The 12,876-nt window shown below is 51.8% G+C and overlaps 2 protein-coding genes across 2 annotated transcripts; one reads left to right on the top strand and one right to left on the bottom strand.

Annotated features, from left to right (window-relative positions):
* Positions 1–3,240: 3,240 nt before the first annotated feature.
* Positions 3,241–7,253, top strand: pmc1_4 (Calcium-transporting ATPase 2; the record flags this gene model as incomplete). The annotated part of the gene is made up of 3 exons (XM_066131639.1): positions 3,241–3,316; positions 3,372–4,580; positions 4,654–7,253. The coding sequence occupies 3 exons, from the start codon at positions 3,241–3,243 to the stop codon at positions 7,251–7,253; spliced, it is 3,885 nt and encodes a 1,294-aa protein (XP_065987716.1).
* A 977-nt stretch (positions 7,254–8,230) lies between these two features.
* Positions 8,231–10,588, bottom strand: G6M90_00g104250 (uncharacterized protein; the record flags this gene model as incomplete). Its single annotated transcript, XM_014685935.1, has 3 exons — positions 8,231–9,593; positions 9,815–10,157; positions 10,300–10,588. 3 exons carry the CDS (start codon positions 10,586–10,588, stop codon positions 8,231–8,233), a joined length of 1,995 nt encoding a protein of 664 aa, XP_014541421.1.
* Positions 10,589–12,876: the final 2,288 nt, after the last annotated feature.

Below are 12,876 nucleotides of genomic sequence, written 5' to 3'. Positions count from 1 at the left end.
AGACTGGATCTGTCGTTTGGACGCAAGAAGGCGTCGAGTCTATTGTTTTTCTGCAATCGCACATACCTTAATCACTCACGTGTATCTACCGTCCTATATCCCGTGATGTACTTGAACAAAATTTTCCAAGGAGGGCATTTATAGTCGATAAGGCCGTCGTTGTCTAGCTGCTACGCGGTTTGAACATCTTTCGGCTCAGCTGCCCAAGTCAAGGCTTGTATATATTATGAGATGTTGGTTTTACGGCGAACTGTTTGTCCTCAAAGAAGTGTGTCTCGCGTTGTGCTCAGGTCTTGCGACACTCTGCTTGCTTTCGGCGCTTGCTTATTAGAATAATGATTGTGACTGTTTGATGTACTAACGTCTACCATGTGCTCCCATTTTGGCAGCGCCAGCAAAAAGGCACGCCCTTGGTGCCAGCGCTCTCTGCGTTATTGTCAGAGTGGTGGTTGGGTTTGACCCTTGAGCCGTGGAGACAAAATATCCTGTAATACCGGTCCATGGCTGTATATCCGCGATATCCATATTATTAGGGTGCACATCTTGGCTCTCTCTCTAGGGTGGCCTTTGACAGTCATCGTACATCTCCCAACAACCGCAACATCACCAGCCGCCCCAGCCGGAGTCTTTGTTATTACCGCGTTTATATTTTGTTAAACTCTATTTCGAGATACGTGTGGTAAATAAGCCGTTTTGTCCTGTGGAACGATGTACGGATTCGGAGTCATCGGGACAAAATACTCGCGGCTATTAATACCTTGCACAAATTCATTTTATATACAACACTCTTGGACGCCAGGGTCCCAGAAAATTCCGACTCCCTCCAAATCGCAGCCCTTTCTCACCGCTCAATAACCCTCAATCTTTGGTGCCAATGTCAAAGATGACGTCAAGTCGCAGGCGAAAAGCGTCGGGAATCCGGGATAAGGATGCCGGCAGTCGGTGACCCACGGTGGCAAGGACCCGGGCGCCATACCAGATCTGGACTGGCCCCGGGCCCGGTCAACCGGAGCTGTCCAGGTATTGGGATGACTTACAAAGCATAGGACGCCTTCCTGTCAGGCCATGACTCTTATGGCATACAGAACAATAGCCTGACAGAGCAGTGCTAGAAAATGAGGCTCGATCAAGGCGTTGACTATGTGGATTAAGAAAGAAGGCGACTTCGAGAGCAGCTATTCAAATACCCCATGGCCTGCTGTTGCACCACTGCCCACACATTTCAGCCGCACGACTGTCATGAATAATAACCGCTGGAATTGCCGTTGGACTGGAATCAAGTCTCTCGTTATGCTTCCTTGCCAAATGGCTTCGAAGACTTCGACTTGTCGTGCCCGATGAAGAAATAGTGTTTGGTGGTACGCCGCCGAACCTTCAACCTCGATGCAACGGCAAGTTCCCCAAGATCAGAGGAGCAACATTCATATGAAGCGTAGATGAAATTATTACACGGGTATTTTGGGGGATTTCTGGTGTTGGTTCTGGCGCCGCCCCAATCCGCCACTTGGACCTTTAGATGCGAGCGCCCACGCCAGAACGCTGGCAGCTTGCTCTCTGGACCTCCTGTATCCTTAACACCTTATTCGTAAGCATAAAAATGATGTTCATGTCACATGTATGGAAGAAGCGACGCCTGTGAAGAAAAATCAAGAGTAGCCGCAACTTGTCAACTTTTCATTCGCCATCAAGAAACGATGCGTGAGTACAGCCTGACGAAGCCATCGTTTTACTTCGGTACAACTAATCCATCATCGCATCTAGTTCTGTTCCTAAACGAGGCAAGACGGAGATAGATAACCAGCAACGAAAGCCCCAGGACCGGCGTATGAGCTTAAGGGTCTACTGGAACTTCCCTTCTGCCTGGCGTCTCAGTAAGTCCAGAATGAGGTCTTTGACTGGCAGCGAAATCCTATTCCTTGGGAGAAGCGAAGGGTGCTGGACCCTGAACACCTCGCGAGAGCAATTGATCATATGCAGAGAAATCGCCTTTTGACAGTGGACCAAGCGGAACATTTGCTCGACACGGTGCCAGAGGAGCTGTTGGTGCCTGGGGATTGGAGGATTCGGTCGGGAGTAGTTCGATGGCAAACCAAGTTGAATTGGCGGCTGAAAAAGGGACACAAGCTGCTTACAAAGTCTGCGGTGACTCTGGATTCTACACCATTCACATCGGAAAAGCACTCATATTATTCCGCTGTCTGATTGCCCTTGAATAGTTGTGACCTACAGGCAGGACAATACGTTTAGTTACGTTATTTAGGTAGTTGGTTCCTATATTGATTCTTTGCGTGTTTCTTGAACGACGTGTTACAGCCATACTAGCTGAGAGGATGCACAATTTGTTAAACTCTTCATTCTGGATGCCGTGTTTGTAAAAGTGTCGCATATAAGCTGAGTACAACCCCAAATCACCTTTGGACACTCGCAAAGTCCTCTACACAATTATATATACGCATAAGCTGTGGTTTTGGCTCTTTCTGGCACTCAACGAAGGCGATCCCGAACGAAAATTAACCAAGCCTACATCACTGCCTCTCGTCTTCCTTTTGCATAATCGTGGCTGTTACTCAAGCATGTCAAGTCTCTGAGCACGTGGTTTCCAGCTGGTCACGTAAAGCGCGATCCCCGGCGAGTCACTCCCAGTCAAACCCAACCTGACTTTCAAGCTGCAAATAATCCGACTCTCATTGCACATATCTTTACTGGGGGCCGAATCAGATCGCCCGACGACGACTTTGGCTGTGTTACCTTGGATGGGTGGCCCGTATACTAGACTGGACTGACGTCGTCTGCCCAAGGTGTCAAGCCGATGCTTCGTTTCTCTCCAAATTTGTTATTCACAGCCAATCTATTGCATTCCAGACTTTCTGGCCGTTGTGACATTACATTGCCTGGGACCAGGTGATGCACGCTGTGGCTTTTGAGTCTTGACTGCGCCTCCACAACCCGCTTCTTAAGCTCGTCGCAAACGATGCAACATAGTTTGCCAAGACGCCCAAACAGGAATTGACAAGCCGGTGGCACAAGGCTTAATATACGCTTGGTCCAAAGGCTTCACTTAGCACGGAAATCGACTGGGGGCGAGGAGCGCATGATGGCATGACCACTGTCGCCGCGTTCGCCACCAGTATGATGAAAAATGTCCCGCCAGACCTTGCAGACATTGATCATCATGCCCCCCTTACAACCTGACGACAATAGCATCATGGCGTGAGAAGCATCGGCTTCACCTCGTCAAACATGTCGCAGATTTTGAAGCGGCCGCTTGCCCCTGCCATTAGGGTCGACGTCTCGGCCATTCAGCATAACCATGGAGGTACTGAATCTGAAATTCCCAGTTCAATGGCAACTATTATTAAGTGTTTCTGAAGATAATCCATCCGCATTACAATCCCGGTCGAACGCCACGTCCAATACTCTAGACGTCCCTACCCCGACACCGACAAGCAGCCCTCGGAGCTCTTCCAAGCCCACGATTTCCGACGGCGATTCTAGTAACAGACGTACAGGGGATAATTTGAGCCCCTTGCATGATATAAACAAGTCCAGTGCCTCGGTTCTGTGGCCTGATCCCGGTGAAGAAGCATTATTCAATATCGAAAACAACCCATTCGCCTTCTGCCCCGGCCAGTTGGCGAAGCTTATAAATCCAAAAAGTCTCGCCGCTTTCGTAGCCCTAGGAGGACTCCCCGGACTTGAAAAGGGCCTCCAGAGCCATCGCCAAGGTGGCCTGAGCGTCGACGAGCGACATGTTTCCAGCCCGATCACATTTGACCAGGCAACGTCGACTCTCCCATCCCATGGCTCCCCCACGCACAGCCAGCATGATCCGAATCCACCGCCTGTTCTACCAAAGGATGGACCAGACGCCGCCTTTGCCGACAGGAAGCGAGTCTTTGGCGAAAACCGGCTGCCAGAGCGAAAGTCAAAGTCGTTTCTTCAGCTAGCCTGGATTGCGCTGCAAGACAGAGTGCTCATACTTCTCTGCATCGCGGCCGTCATCTCTCTTGCTCTTGGGCTATACCAAACATTTGGTCAAACGGAGCATCAAGGTGCCAAGGTCGAGTGGGTTGAAGGAGTGGCCATCATTGTCGCCATTGCCATTGTCGTTGTGGCCGGCGCGCTCAACGATTGGCAGAAGGAGCGGCAATTTCGAAAACTCAACGTGAAGAAGGAGGATCGCCTTGTCAAGGTCATCCGCTCCGGTAGACCTATGACCATCTCTGTTCATGACGTGCTTGTCGGCGACGTCATGCTCCTGGAACCAGGGGATGTCGTTCCCGTGGACGGTGTCTTCATCGACGGCCACAGTCTGAGTTGTGACGAGTCCCCGGCCACGGGGGAATCAGACTTGGTCAAGAAGGTCCCGGCGGAGGATGTTTCACAGGCTCTCCGTGAAGAAGCTCCAGATACCAAAAAATTGGATCCGTTTGTCATTTCTGGCTCCAAGGTTTTGGACGGAGTTGGCTCGTTCCTCATCACATCCGTGGGACCGAATTCGAGTCACGGCCGGACCATGATGTCGCTGCAAGGAGACTCCGGACTCACGCCTTTACAGTCCAAGCTCAATGTACTTGCCGGTAAGCATCCACTGTCCGCGTCTAGAGAACGTGCCGCAATCTTGGGAATAAACCGGCTCATGCCGCTTCTTAGGGTACATTGCGAAGCTCGGCGGCGGAGCAGGCTGTCTGCTCTTCCTCGTGCTCCTGTTTGAGTTCCTAGCTAGATTGCCCAGCAACCAGGAGTCTCCGGAGCAAAAGGGACAAGACTTCCTCCAGATCCTCATCACGTCCATTACCATCATCGTCGTTGCGGTCCCCGAGGGCTTGCCGCTGGCGGTGACACTGTCGTTGGCGTTTGCCACGAAGCGCATGACCAGGGATAACAACCTCGTTCGCCATCTTCAATCGTGCGAAACAATGGGAAACGCCACCGTCATTTGCTCAGACAAGACGGGCACGTTGACGGAAAACGCCATGACCGTGGTCTCGGGGGCACTCGGCGGTCGAGAGGGATTGGTCTTTGGTCATGGTGACCCGGTGCCCGAACCAGCCGGTGACGCACCAATACAAACAAAAGAGCAAGATAAGGGGCCACAAGTTGCGAGACAGCAGCAGACCTTGATCCCTTTGGAACAGCTGTCGTCGAGGCTTGACGCCGAGTTTCAACAGCTCTTGAAGACGGCTGTGGCTGCCAACACGACCGCTTTCGAGCGCGAGGAGAAGGGTAAAATGGTGTTTGTTGGGACGAAAACAGAGACGGCGCTGCTCGATTGGGCTCGTCATTGTTTTGGACTGGGACCAATTCTTACCGAGCGTGCCAATTGCCAACTTGAGCAGCTCTTCCCTTTCAACTCGCGGCGTAAATGTATGGGAGCCGTGATCCGGCTGCCAGAAACTGAGAACCACAAGGACAAGACCACGTATCGACTTTTTGTAAAAGGCGCGCCTGAAGTTGTGCTGGCGAAGTGTAGTGGCGTGATGGATGACTGGACCAAAGTTGCATCTCGGGCACCGCTATTGCAGGATCAAAAGGATGCCATTCGAAGCGTGATAGTCGGCTTTGCAGCGCAGTCGCTGCGGACTCTGGCTCTCGCGTACCGTGACCTCGAGCAGTGGCCGCCTCCCAGACCCCAGACAAATGACACAGTGACTGGCAGTGGCGATATCACGCTGGAGGATGTGCTTCAGGACATGCTCTGGATGGGCGTGGTAGGGATTCGCGACCCCGTGAGACAAGGAGTTCCTGCTGCAGTCCAAGACTGTCGAACGGCATCAGTCTCAGTCAAGATGGTGACGGGCGACAATGTCGAAACAGCCAGAGCAGTCGGCAGAGAATGTGGCATCTTGACGACGCGGCCACCAGAGCAAGGGTTGGTCATGGAAGGCCAACAGTTCCGCCAACTACCTCACGACCAGAAAGTAACCGCGGCCAAGGATATCCGTGTCCTCGCCCGGTCTAGCCCAGACGATAAACGCACTCTGGTCAAGCTGCTCAGAGACCAAGGCGAGATTGTCGCCGTAACAGGAGACGGGACCAACGACGCGCCGGCCCTCAAAGCCGCCGACGTTGGGTTTGCCATGGGCATGACGGGGACCGAAGTGGCCAAGGAGGCTTCGGATATCATCCTGATGGATGACAACTTTACGTCCATCGTCAAGGCTCTCGGCTGGGGGCGCGCAATCAACGACTCGGTCAAGAAATTCCTACAGTTCCAACTCACCGTCAACATCACAGCGGTCCTCGTCACCTTTGTCTCGGCCGTATCTGACGGCAACGAGACGTCGGTCCTCAACGCCGTGCAGCTGCTCTGGGTGAACCTCATCATGGACACCTTTGCTGCCCTTGCCCTTGCGACCGACCCGCCGGCAGGAAGTATTCTCCGCCGCAGGCCTGAGCCGCGGCGCGCCTCTCTCATCACCCTGACCATGTGGAAGATGATTATTGGCCAGTCCGTCTACCAGCTGGTTGTCTGTTTCGTGCTGTGGTTTGCGGGTCCTGGTTTCCTAGGCTATCCCGAGGCTCAGCTACGGACGCTGATATTCAACGTCTTCGTGTTTATGCAGATCTTCAAGCTGATCAATAGCCGGCGCATTGATAACCAGCTCAACATATTCGAGGGCCTGCACCGCAATTGGCTGTTCATGGTGATGATGTCCGTCATGGTGGCGGGCCAGTTGGTCATCATCTACGTGGGCGGTGCGGCATTTGTCGTCGTCCGGCTGACCGGGGAGCAATGGGCCATCTCGGTTGGCCTTGGTTTCGGCTCCATCCCTGTGGGTATTTTGATACGGCTGCTTCCTGATGCCATTTTACGGAGCTGTGGCGACAGGATGAGGGAGAATTGGCCACGGTGGCTGCGTGTGCCGCTGAAGAGGAAGGGAAACGACAAAAAAGCGCCATCTGCCAGCCCGGTGGGATACAACTCCGTCTTTGCAGGTATCAGGGATGACCTCGACTTCCTGCGCAAGGTCAGGGGCGGTCGCATCCGCGCCTTCAGTGAGGCATTGGGGGTGCCTCATGCGGTCAAGTCATCGCATCATCAGCGACGAAAGCTCCATCCTGGTACTAAGCCCGAAGATAGGAGTAACTCGGTGGTTTCTTCAAAGTCGCAGCCGGTTTCACCCATGTTTTCGGCTGTTGGAATGCCTGGTATCGTAGCTGCAAGTGTTGGTGGTCTATTGCCGATGGAACCTAGTTCGACTAGCCAGCAGCAGGACTGCTCTGGTGGAAATGAACCATCGACGAGGTGAATAGGCTCTTTATTTCTCCAGGTCATGAGACGGAAGAATCAGGATGTGTCGAGACTGCCATGTTGCCGAGACGAGAACGGGGAGAGGCAGAGAATACAATCTTGTTAAGCAGCAGGTCGAGTGCCTAGTCCTAGTCCTGTTCCTAAACATATTATATACAACTTCCCCTTCTGAACGCAACCGCCAATGGCGTTATATTCATAATAAGCATTATATTAGTTAACACGATTAGTTGTTTCAACATAATGCTTAACCTTTTCAGCTATATTATTAACTACTTACTATTATTTCACCTTATAACAACAACACTCTATATGTGTCATTTAAGTCTTGGAGTTTAATAATCACTATTCCACTCACCCATCACGCTGTACTGTAGACCAGTTCCTATCACTTTACACGTGTGTATCACGAGGGTACTGGTAACTTGAGCGCTGTGGTTTATATCATCGCGACCAGCTCGAGATGGCAGCTGGCTTTAGTTTGCGTGTCTGCCTATAGGTCAGGGGTTCTTCATCACGGAGCACACAGACGTACATTGTGACAAGGGCTTGGAGCAGTAATGACTGAATTCTACAAAAATCTCGTAGAATGTCAAACGTCCCTCCTTCTCCCCTTGGAAAAAAAGGCACGAGTGACAAATATATATACATGAAAAGAACTTTTGTGCCTAGGGTTCCTCGGTCATGTGTTCAGTCTGTAACCTCAAGGTCCTTTATCGGCGATGCCCCATTGTTGGGTTTTGTTGCTGTTGGGTCCTAACCACACAACGTACATCTCCTTTAAACGATTGGCTTTGTATTCCTCCAGCCGATTTCGGGCTCCCTTGTAGAGCTGAATAGACAAAAGAAAAGTAGACAGGCCCTTTGGTCCGAAACGCTACTCTGATGCAGCGCCCTCATGTTGGAGCATCTTTCATTGCTCGTTTGTCCAGTTACATGTCTAGGCATCCTTTAGGGCGAGGAATGTTTTGGACTCTATTTTATCATGGTGGGAGGCGTGCATCCCAGTAGAGCTCTTGCATATACTGCCGCCGACATGGCAGCATAGCGCTGCGACTGCTTATCCTTGTGGCTGTCTCCATATTCGCAGATGCCTCGTATCAGCAGGCAATCCAATGCCGATATTTCGGTACCTTCGCTTTCGAAACAGACGATTTCTTCTGTATTCGCCACCGCCTTTGGGCAGTTGTCATTCGTGAGCATGGTGGTGCTAGAAACGATCAGGCCGGAACGTCCGACGGCTGGTCGGCCACCATTGTCTGAGCTCGAATCTGGCCGCGAGTAGTCGTCGCGCAATCGAGGATTCTTGTCGAGGATGGATTGGATATCACCTTGGAGCTGGAAGCGTCCAGTCTCAGAGTCTGCCAATAGCTTTTGTAAGGTACTGCGCAGGAGCCGGGGTGGGAGATTCGAGCGGCTCTGCAATTCTAAAAGTCCATCCTGGCCCATACCAAAGTGCATCGTGCCGGAAGAGCCGACTGCAACATCCCCAAGCCGAATGTTGGCATGTCTCGACGGCACGCGCGCGCCAATGCCGACAGATACATAAACCTTGACCCCGGGAAACTTGTATGGCATTTCAGCTGCAGGCCATGCAACCGAAGCCTGCCGATTCCCGTCTGCACCATAGCACCATATCACAATACGATGTCCGTTGATCTCACCGAACTCGTAATAGCTACCGTCTCGGGGGATGGGCTGCACTGCCTTGTGTCTTGCGTCAAGGCAAGCTACTGCGGCAGCAAGGTCGTCTGGCGAAGCGCAAACCCACCCTACTTTGTAACTTTCGCGGTCGAATGAAGGCCACGTCTCGGTAGATCCGGGAGGTGGTGAATCGGAGCCGGCCGCGTCTTGGCTCGGCGCCGGATTGTCCGGAACCTTGTCATCATCGTCACTCATTTCGGCATCATCCTCTTCATCTTCTTCATATCCTTCCTGGTCATCCTCATCGTCAAAATATCCCATGCTGCGCAGAGTCCACAGGCCGAGCTGGGCTTGATGACGACCAATATGTTCCATGACCAGTTCGGGATCTCGTATCTCGTCACCGCACATTGGGCACATCGATGTCTCCGGCTCCGGCAGTCGTGTACTATGCGCCCCGAGCTCCTCGGCCCGGGTGACACCCCCCAACTCCCCGTGAGCGACGCTCAAATGGGCTTCAAAAGCTGACTTGGAGTCAAACTTCTCTAAGCAGTCCCGGATGCAGAACCAGGTTCTCCGATGGTGACTGAGCTCGTGGAAATACCACTCGCCGCGACTCTCAAATAGTCGGCCCAGTTCTTCACAATCAATGAATGTGCACACGTAGGGGAGCACATCGGAAGATACATGTCTCCTGGATTTGTCTATTAGTATCTTGTCTCTTGTCTCTTGGCTGAAGCCTCGTCTCAGGGTTCGAATTGTGCGACTTACTTCCATTCTTCTCAATTCTCTGCCTCTGTCATTGAGCAGCAGTATGGACATTCGAAAGGCTTCCCCTCCTGGCGCGTGGGCGGCATGGGGGGCACTCGGATGGACATATCAGAGCAGAGTGATGATGAAACCGAGATGACGGACGCGGTCTCATCGTCGTCGCAATCAGATGATTCATTTTCGTCTCCCTCTTCATCCTGCGGACATGGCGCTTCTTTTGCTAATTCCTCCTTATGCTCCCGGGCGTAGCGCAGAGCCCTCCTGCGACTCAGTACACCCTGCAGCAGCCTGTCTCGGAGTACCGGGTCTGCTTTTGGGAACAGCTCGTCAATGTGACTTTTGTCGATTGGGATGAAATGGTCAACGTTGACATATCTGGCCTTCTTGTACCAATCGACCGAAGCTGGCATCTCAAGGAAGATGGAGATGTGTTCCAGAGACTCAACAGCCTTTTGCATTAACGCCCGGTCTACCGAGCTGTTTGCTCCTATGTGTGTCTGTCAGCCTCAGCGTCTCCAGCCCTGGCAATGCCGAGGAAAGCTGCCTACCATACAGAGGAAATAGCAAGGGCCCGTGGCTGCAAGTTGAACATGCACATGAATCCCATCCTCTAAACAGATTAAATGTACCGCATTTGAATGCCGAGACTAAATCTTCGAGAGACTCCAGGGTGGCGGCTCGAACGTCTGGGGCATCGCGCAGGTGCTCGTCAAGGGAGGGTGTGGCCGCTCGGCCAGCGGTGTAGTTGGTATGCCATGCCTGAAAGCGCATGCGCGCATCTTGTATGTCGGAATCCCCGGCCGCGGCCTGCTTGAGAATTGCGGAGCAATACAGGATCTTGTCCTGTATTTTGCAGTCCCCCGGGTGGCATTTTGTGACGGCGGTTCGGTATGCGATGCTTGCAGCCAAAAAATCCATGTCGGTTTTCAAAGATGGTGTCAAAGGGTGAAGGTCCTTGGTTCTCCAAGAGGAACGAAGGGGCGAGCGACCACTATATATAGATAAAGGGAGCGTCTGTGCCCACTGCGTAGGACTTCTGCCCGGCCATGTGTTCAGTCTCTGTAACATCTAGGTCTCTTTATCGGTGAAGGCCCTTTATTTGGCTTTGTTGTTGGGCCATTGCCGTGAAACCCCAGGCTCAACAATGACCATGTCAGTGCGGAGGCTCATCCCGCTGGCTGTACGCCTGAATGCAGCATTGATGGATGCGGCCAGACTGCAGGTGGCTTCGACTGTCACTGAACAACGGGTTGAAAGGCCTTTGGATTCTGTGTTTCACATGCCGTCGGAGAGAAAGTGTGCCACACGGACTGTCATGGCCCAACAAAGGGGCTTCACCGACAAAGAAACCTCGAGGTTACATAAACTGAACACATGACCGGGCAGGAGCCCTAGGCACAGGCGTTCCTTTCATGTATATATACTGTTCAGTGGTCACTGATCCCCCTTCCTCTTGGAAAACCAAGAACTCGTGACGGACATGGCCTCGGAACCGAGTTCACGCTGTGATATCCCACGCACCGGCCGCAATGGACCCTTGGCTGGCCCAACTTGAGAGCGTGACCTTCACGGCCATCACTCACCGGTTTCAAACGGCCATGCCTAAGGGTTTAAGTGACAGCTCACAATTCTTGACTGTTTGTTGGGCATCCAAGCTGAAGAGACAATCGTGAATCGCCAAGAATGCCATGCAGCGGCTTCTCGACACGGACCACCTCTTTGACAGGATGGAGTGATTCACTGCTGAGAATCTGCAGGAGGCAAAGCCAGGGGCAAAATGGATGGTTCATGTGTACAATGACTGTGTCGAGCGAGTACTTGACGGTGTGAGCGCACTGGCAGCCCTGACCTGTCCAGAATACAGCACGGTGTGTATCCAGTCTCTCGACATGATCGGGAGACGACATGTGCATCCTACCCTGCCCTCTCGATCCATCCAACCAGCTGCATGTGGTTCATCGCCTTCTTCACGTGGCACGGGGAGCATCGACTTCATTACCCACCCGAGTACCTTCTGCTGACACTATGATCTTTTGTAGCTAGATAACACCGAAACGAATTATATTCTATCTATCTTCATGACCACGGAATGGACTGAGGATCAGTATGATAGATTCATGATTGCAGTCTTGGACGTGGACAATTCCGTCGAGAAGCAGATCAAGATCCACCGGCGACCGCGACGCCAACCAAAGTCGTATTTCCATCCAAATTGATAAAGGGAGACGCCCTGGGAAGAAATCCAACAGATTCGATGAAATACGGATCAAGTTATCTCTTGCGGCCTCTGTTCTGGGGCTAAGTAGTAGACCAGAGGTTTTCGCCCATGTTCCACAATCACACAGGTAATTGTGCCTGGGACTGCACAAAGATGAGTTCTGATGTAACTTTATCTTTCAGCGCCGTCACACTGGCGCCGTCAACGATCTTGAGCCCAATGGTCCTATATAACGGACTCCCTATGCTGTTCACTTCAAATGGCTGGCTGCCCAGGGTTGGATGCTCGGCTGCCGAGGCAGACGAGCTTGACCCTTTTGCAAAGTCTCACCAAGATACCAGGATGTAAATCTTATCTATATTGATCATGTCCCCAGCGTCTCGAAATTCTGAGATATTGCGATGTTTATGGAGGATTTCAAGGTCAAGCATATATATCGGCAGACACTTGAGCTTTATAAGTACACGCCCGGCGAGGACTGTTCAGGCACGCGTTAAGGCAGGAGTAATACTTGAAGCTTACTTAAGAGTCGATATAGGGACTATGTGTTTCAGCCGTAAAAGACACTCAGCAATTTTAAAGGTTAAATTCGAGCCAGTCCTACAGAAGGATATACACTAAATTTAGTTAAATCCACCTACCCACGTGTTGAGGTATATATATTCGGTTGTTGAATCATGCATATGGAAAGGCTAGCGAGATGTCATGTCCTGATAAGTTTCGTCTCATTCGATTCGTTCATCCCTTACATGAAAGCAGATTCAAGGCAAAGTCCTTCACACAATAGCGTCTGCACAGCAACTAATTGGACTACAGAAAACGGTTGGACTAAAAAGGCTCTAATGTCTATTTTCTCTAATTCGGCATCTCTATAAGCTACTTTCCATATCCAGCCATCGCAAGAGTTGACCTGTCCGCACATTGCGTCGCGAGCCTAGCAGCCCCGTTCCTCCAACTAGATCCCAGGCGTCGGTCTACCAACACCCAG

This window comes from Metarhizium brunneum, chromosome 6, assembly GCF_013426205.1.
Source record: "Metarhizium brunneum chromosome 6, complete sequence".
In the NCBI taxonomy this organism is placed as follows: domain Eukaryota; kingdom Fungi; phylum Ascomycota; class Sordariomycetes; order Hypocreales; family Clavicipitaceae; genus Metarhizium; species Metarhizium brunneum.
This window is presented reverse-complemented; position numbering and strand designations above follow the sequence as displayed.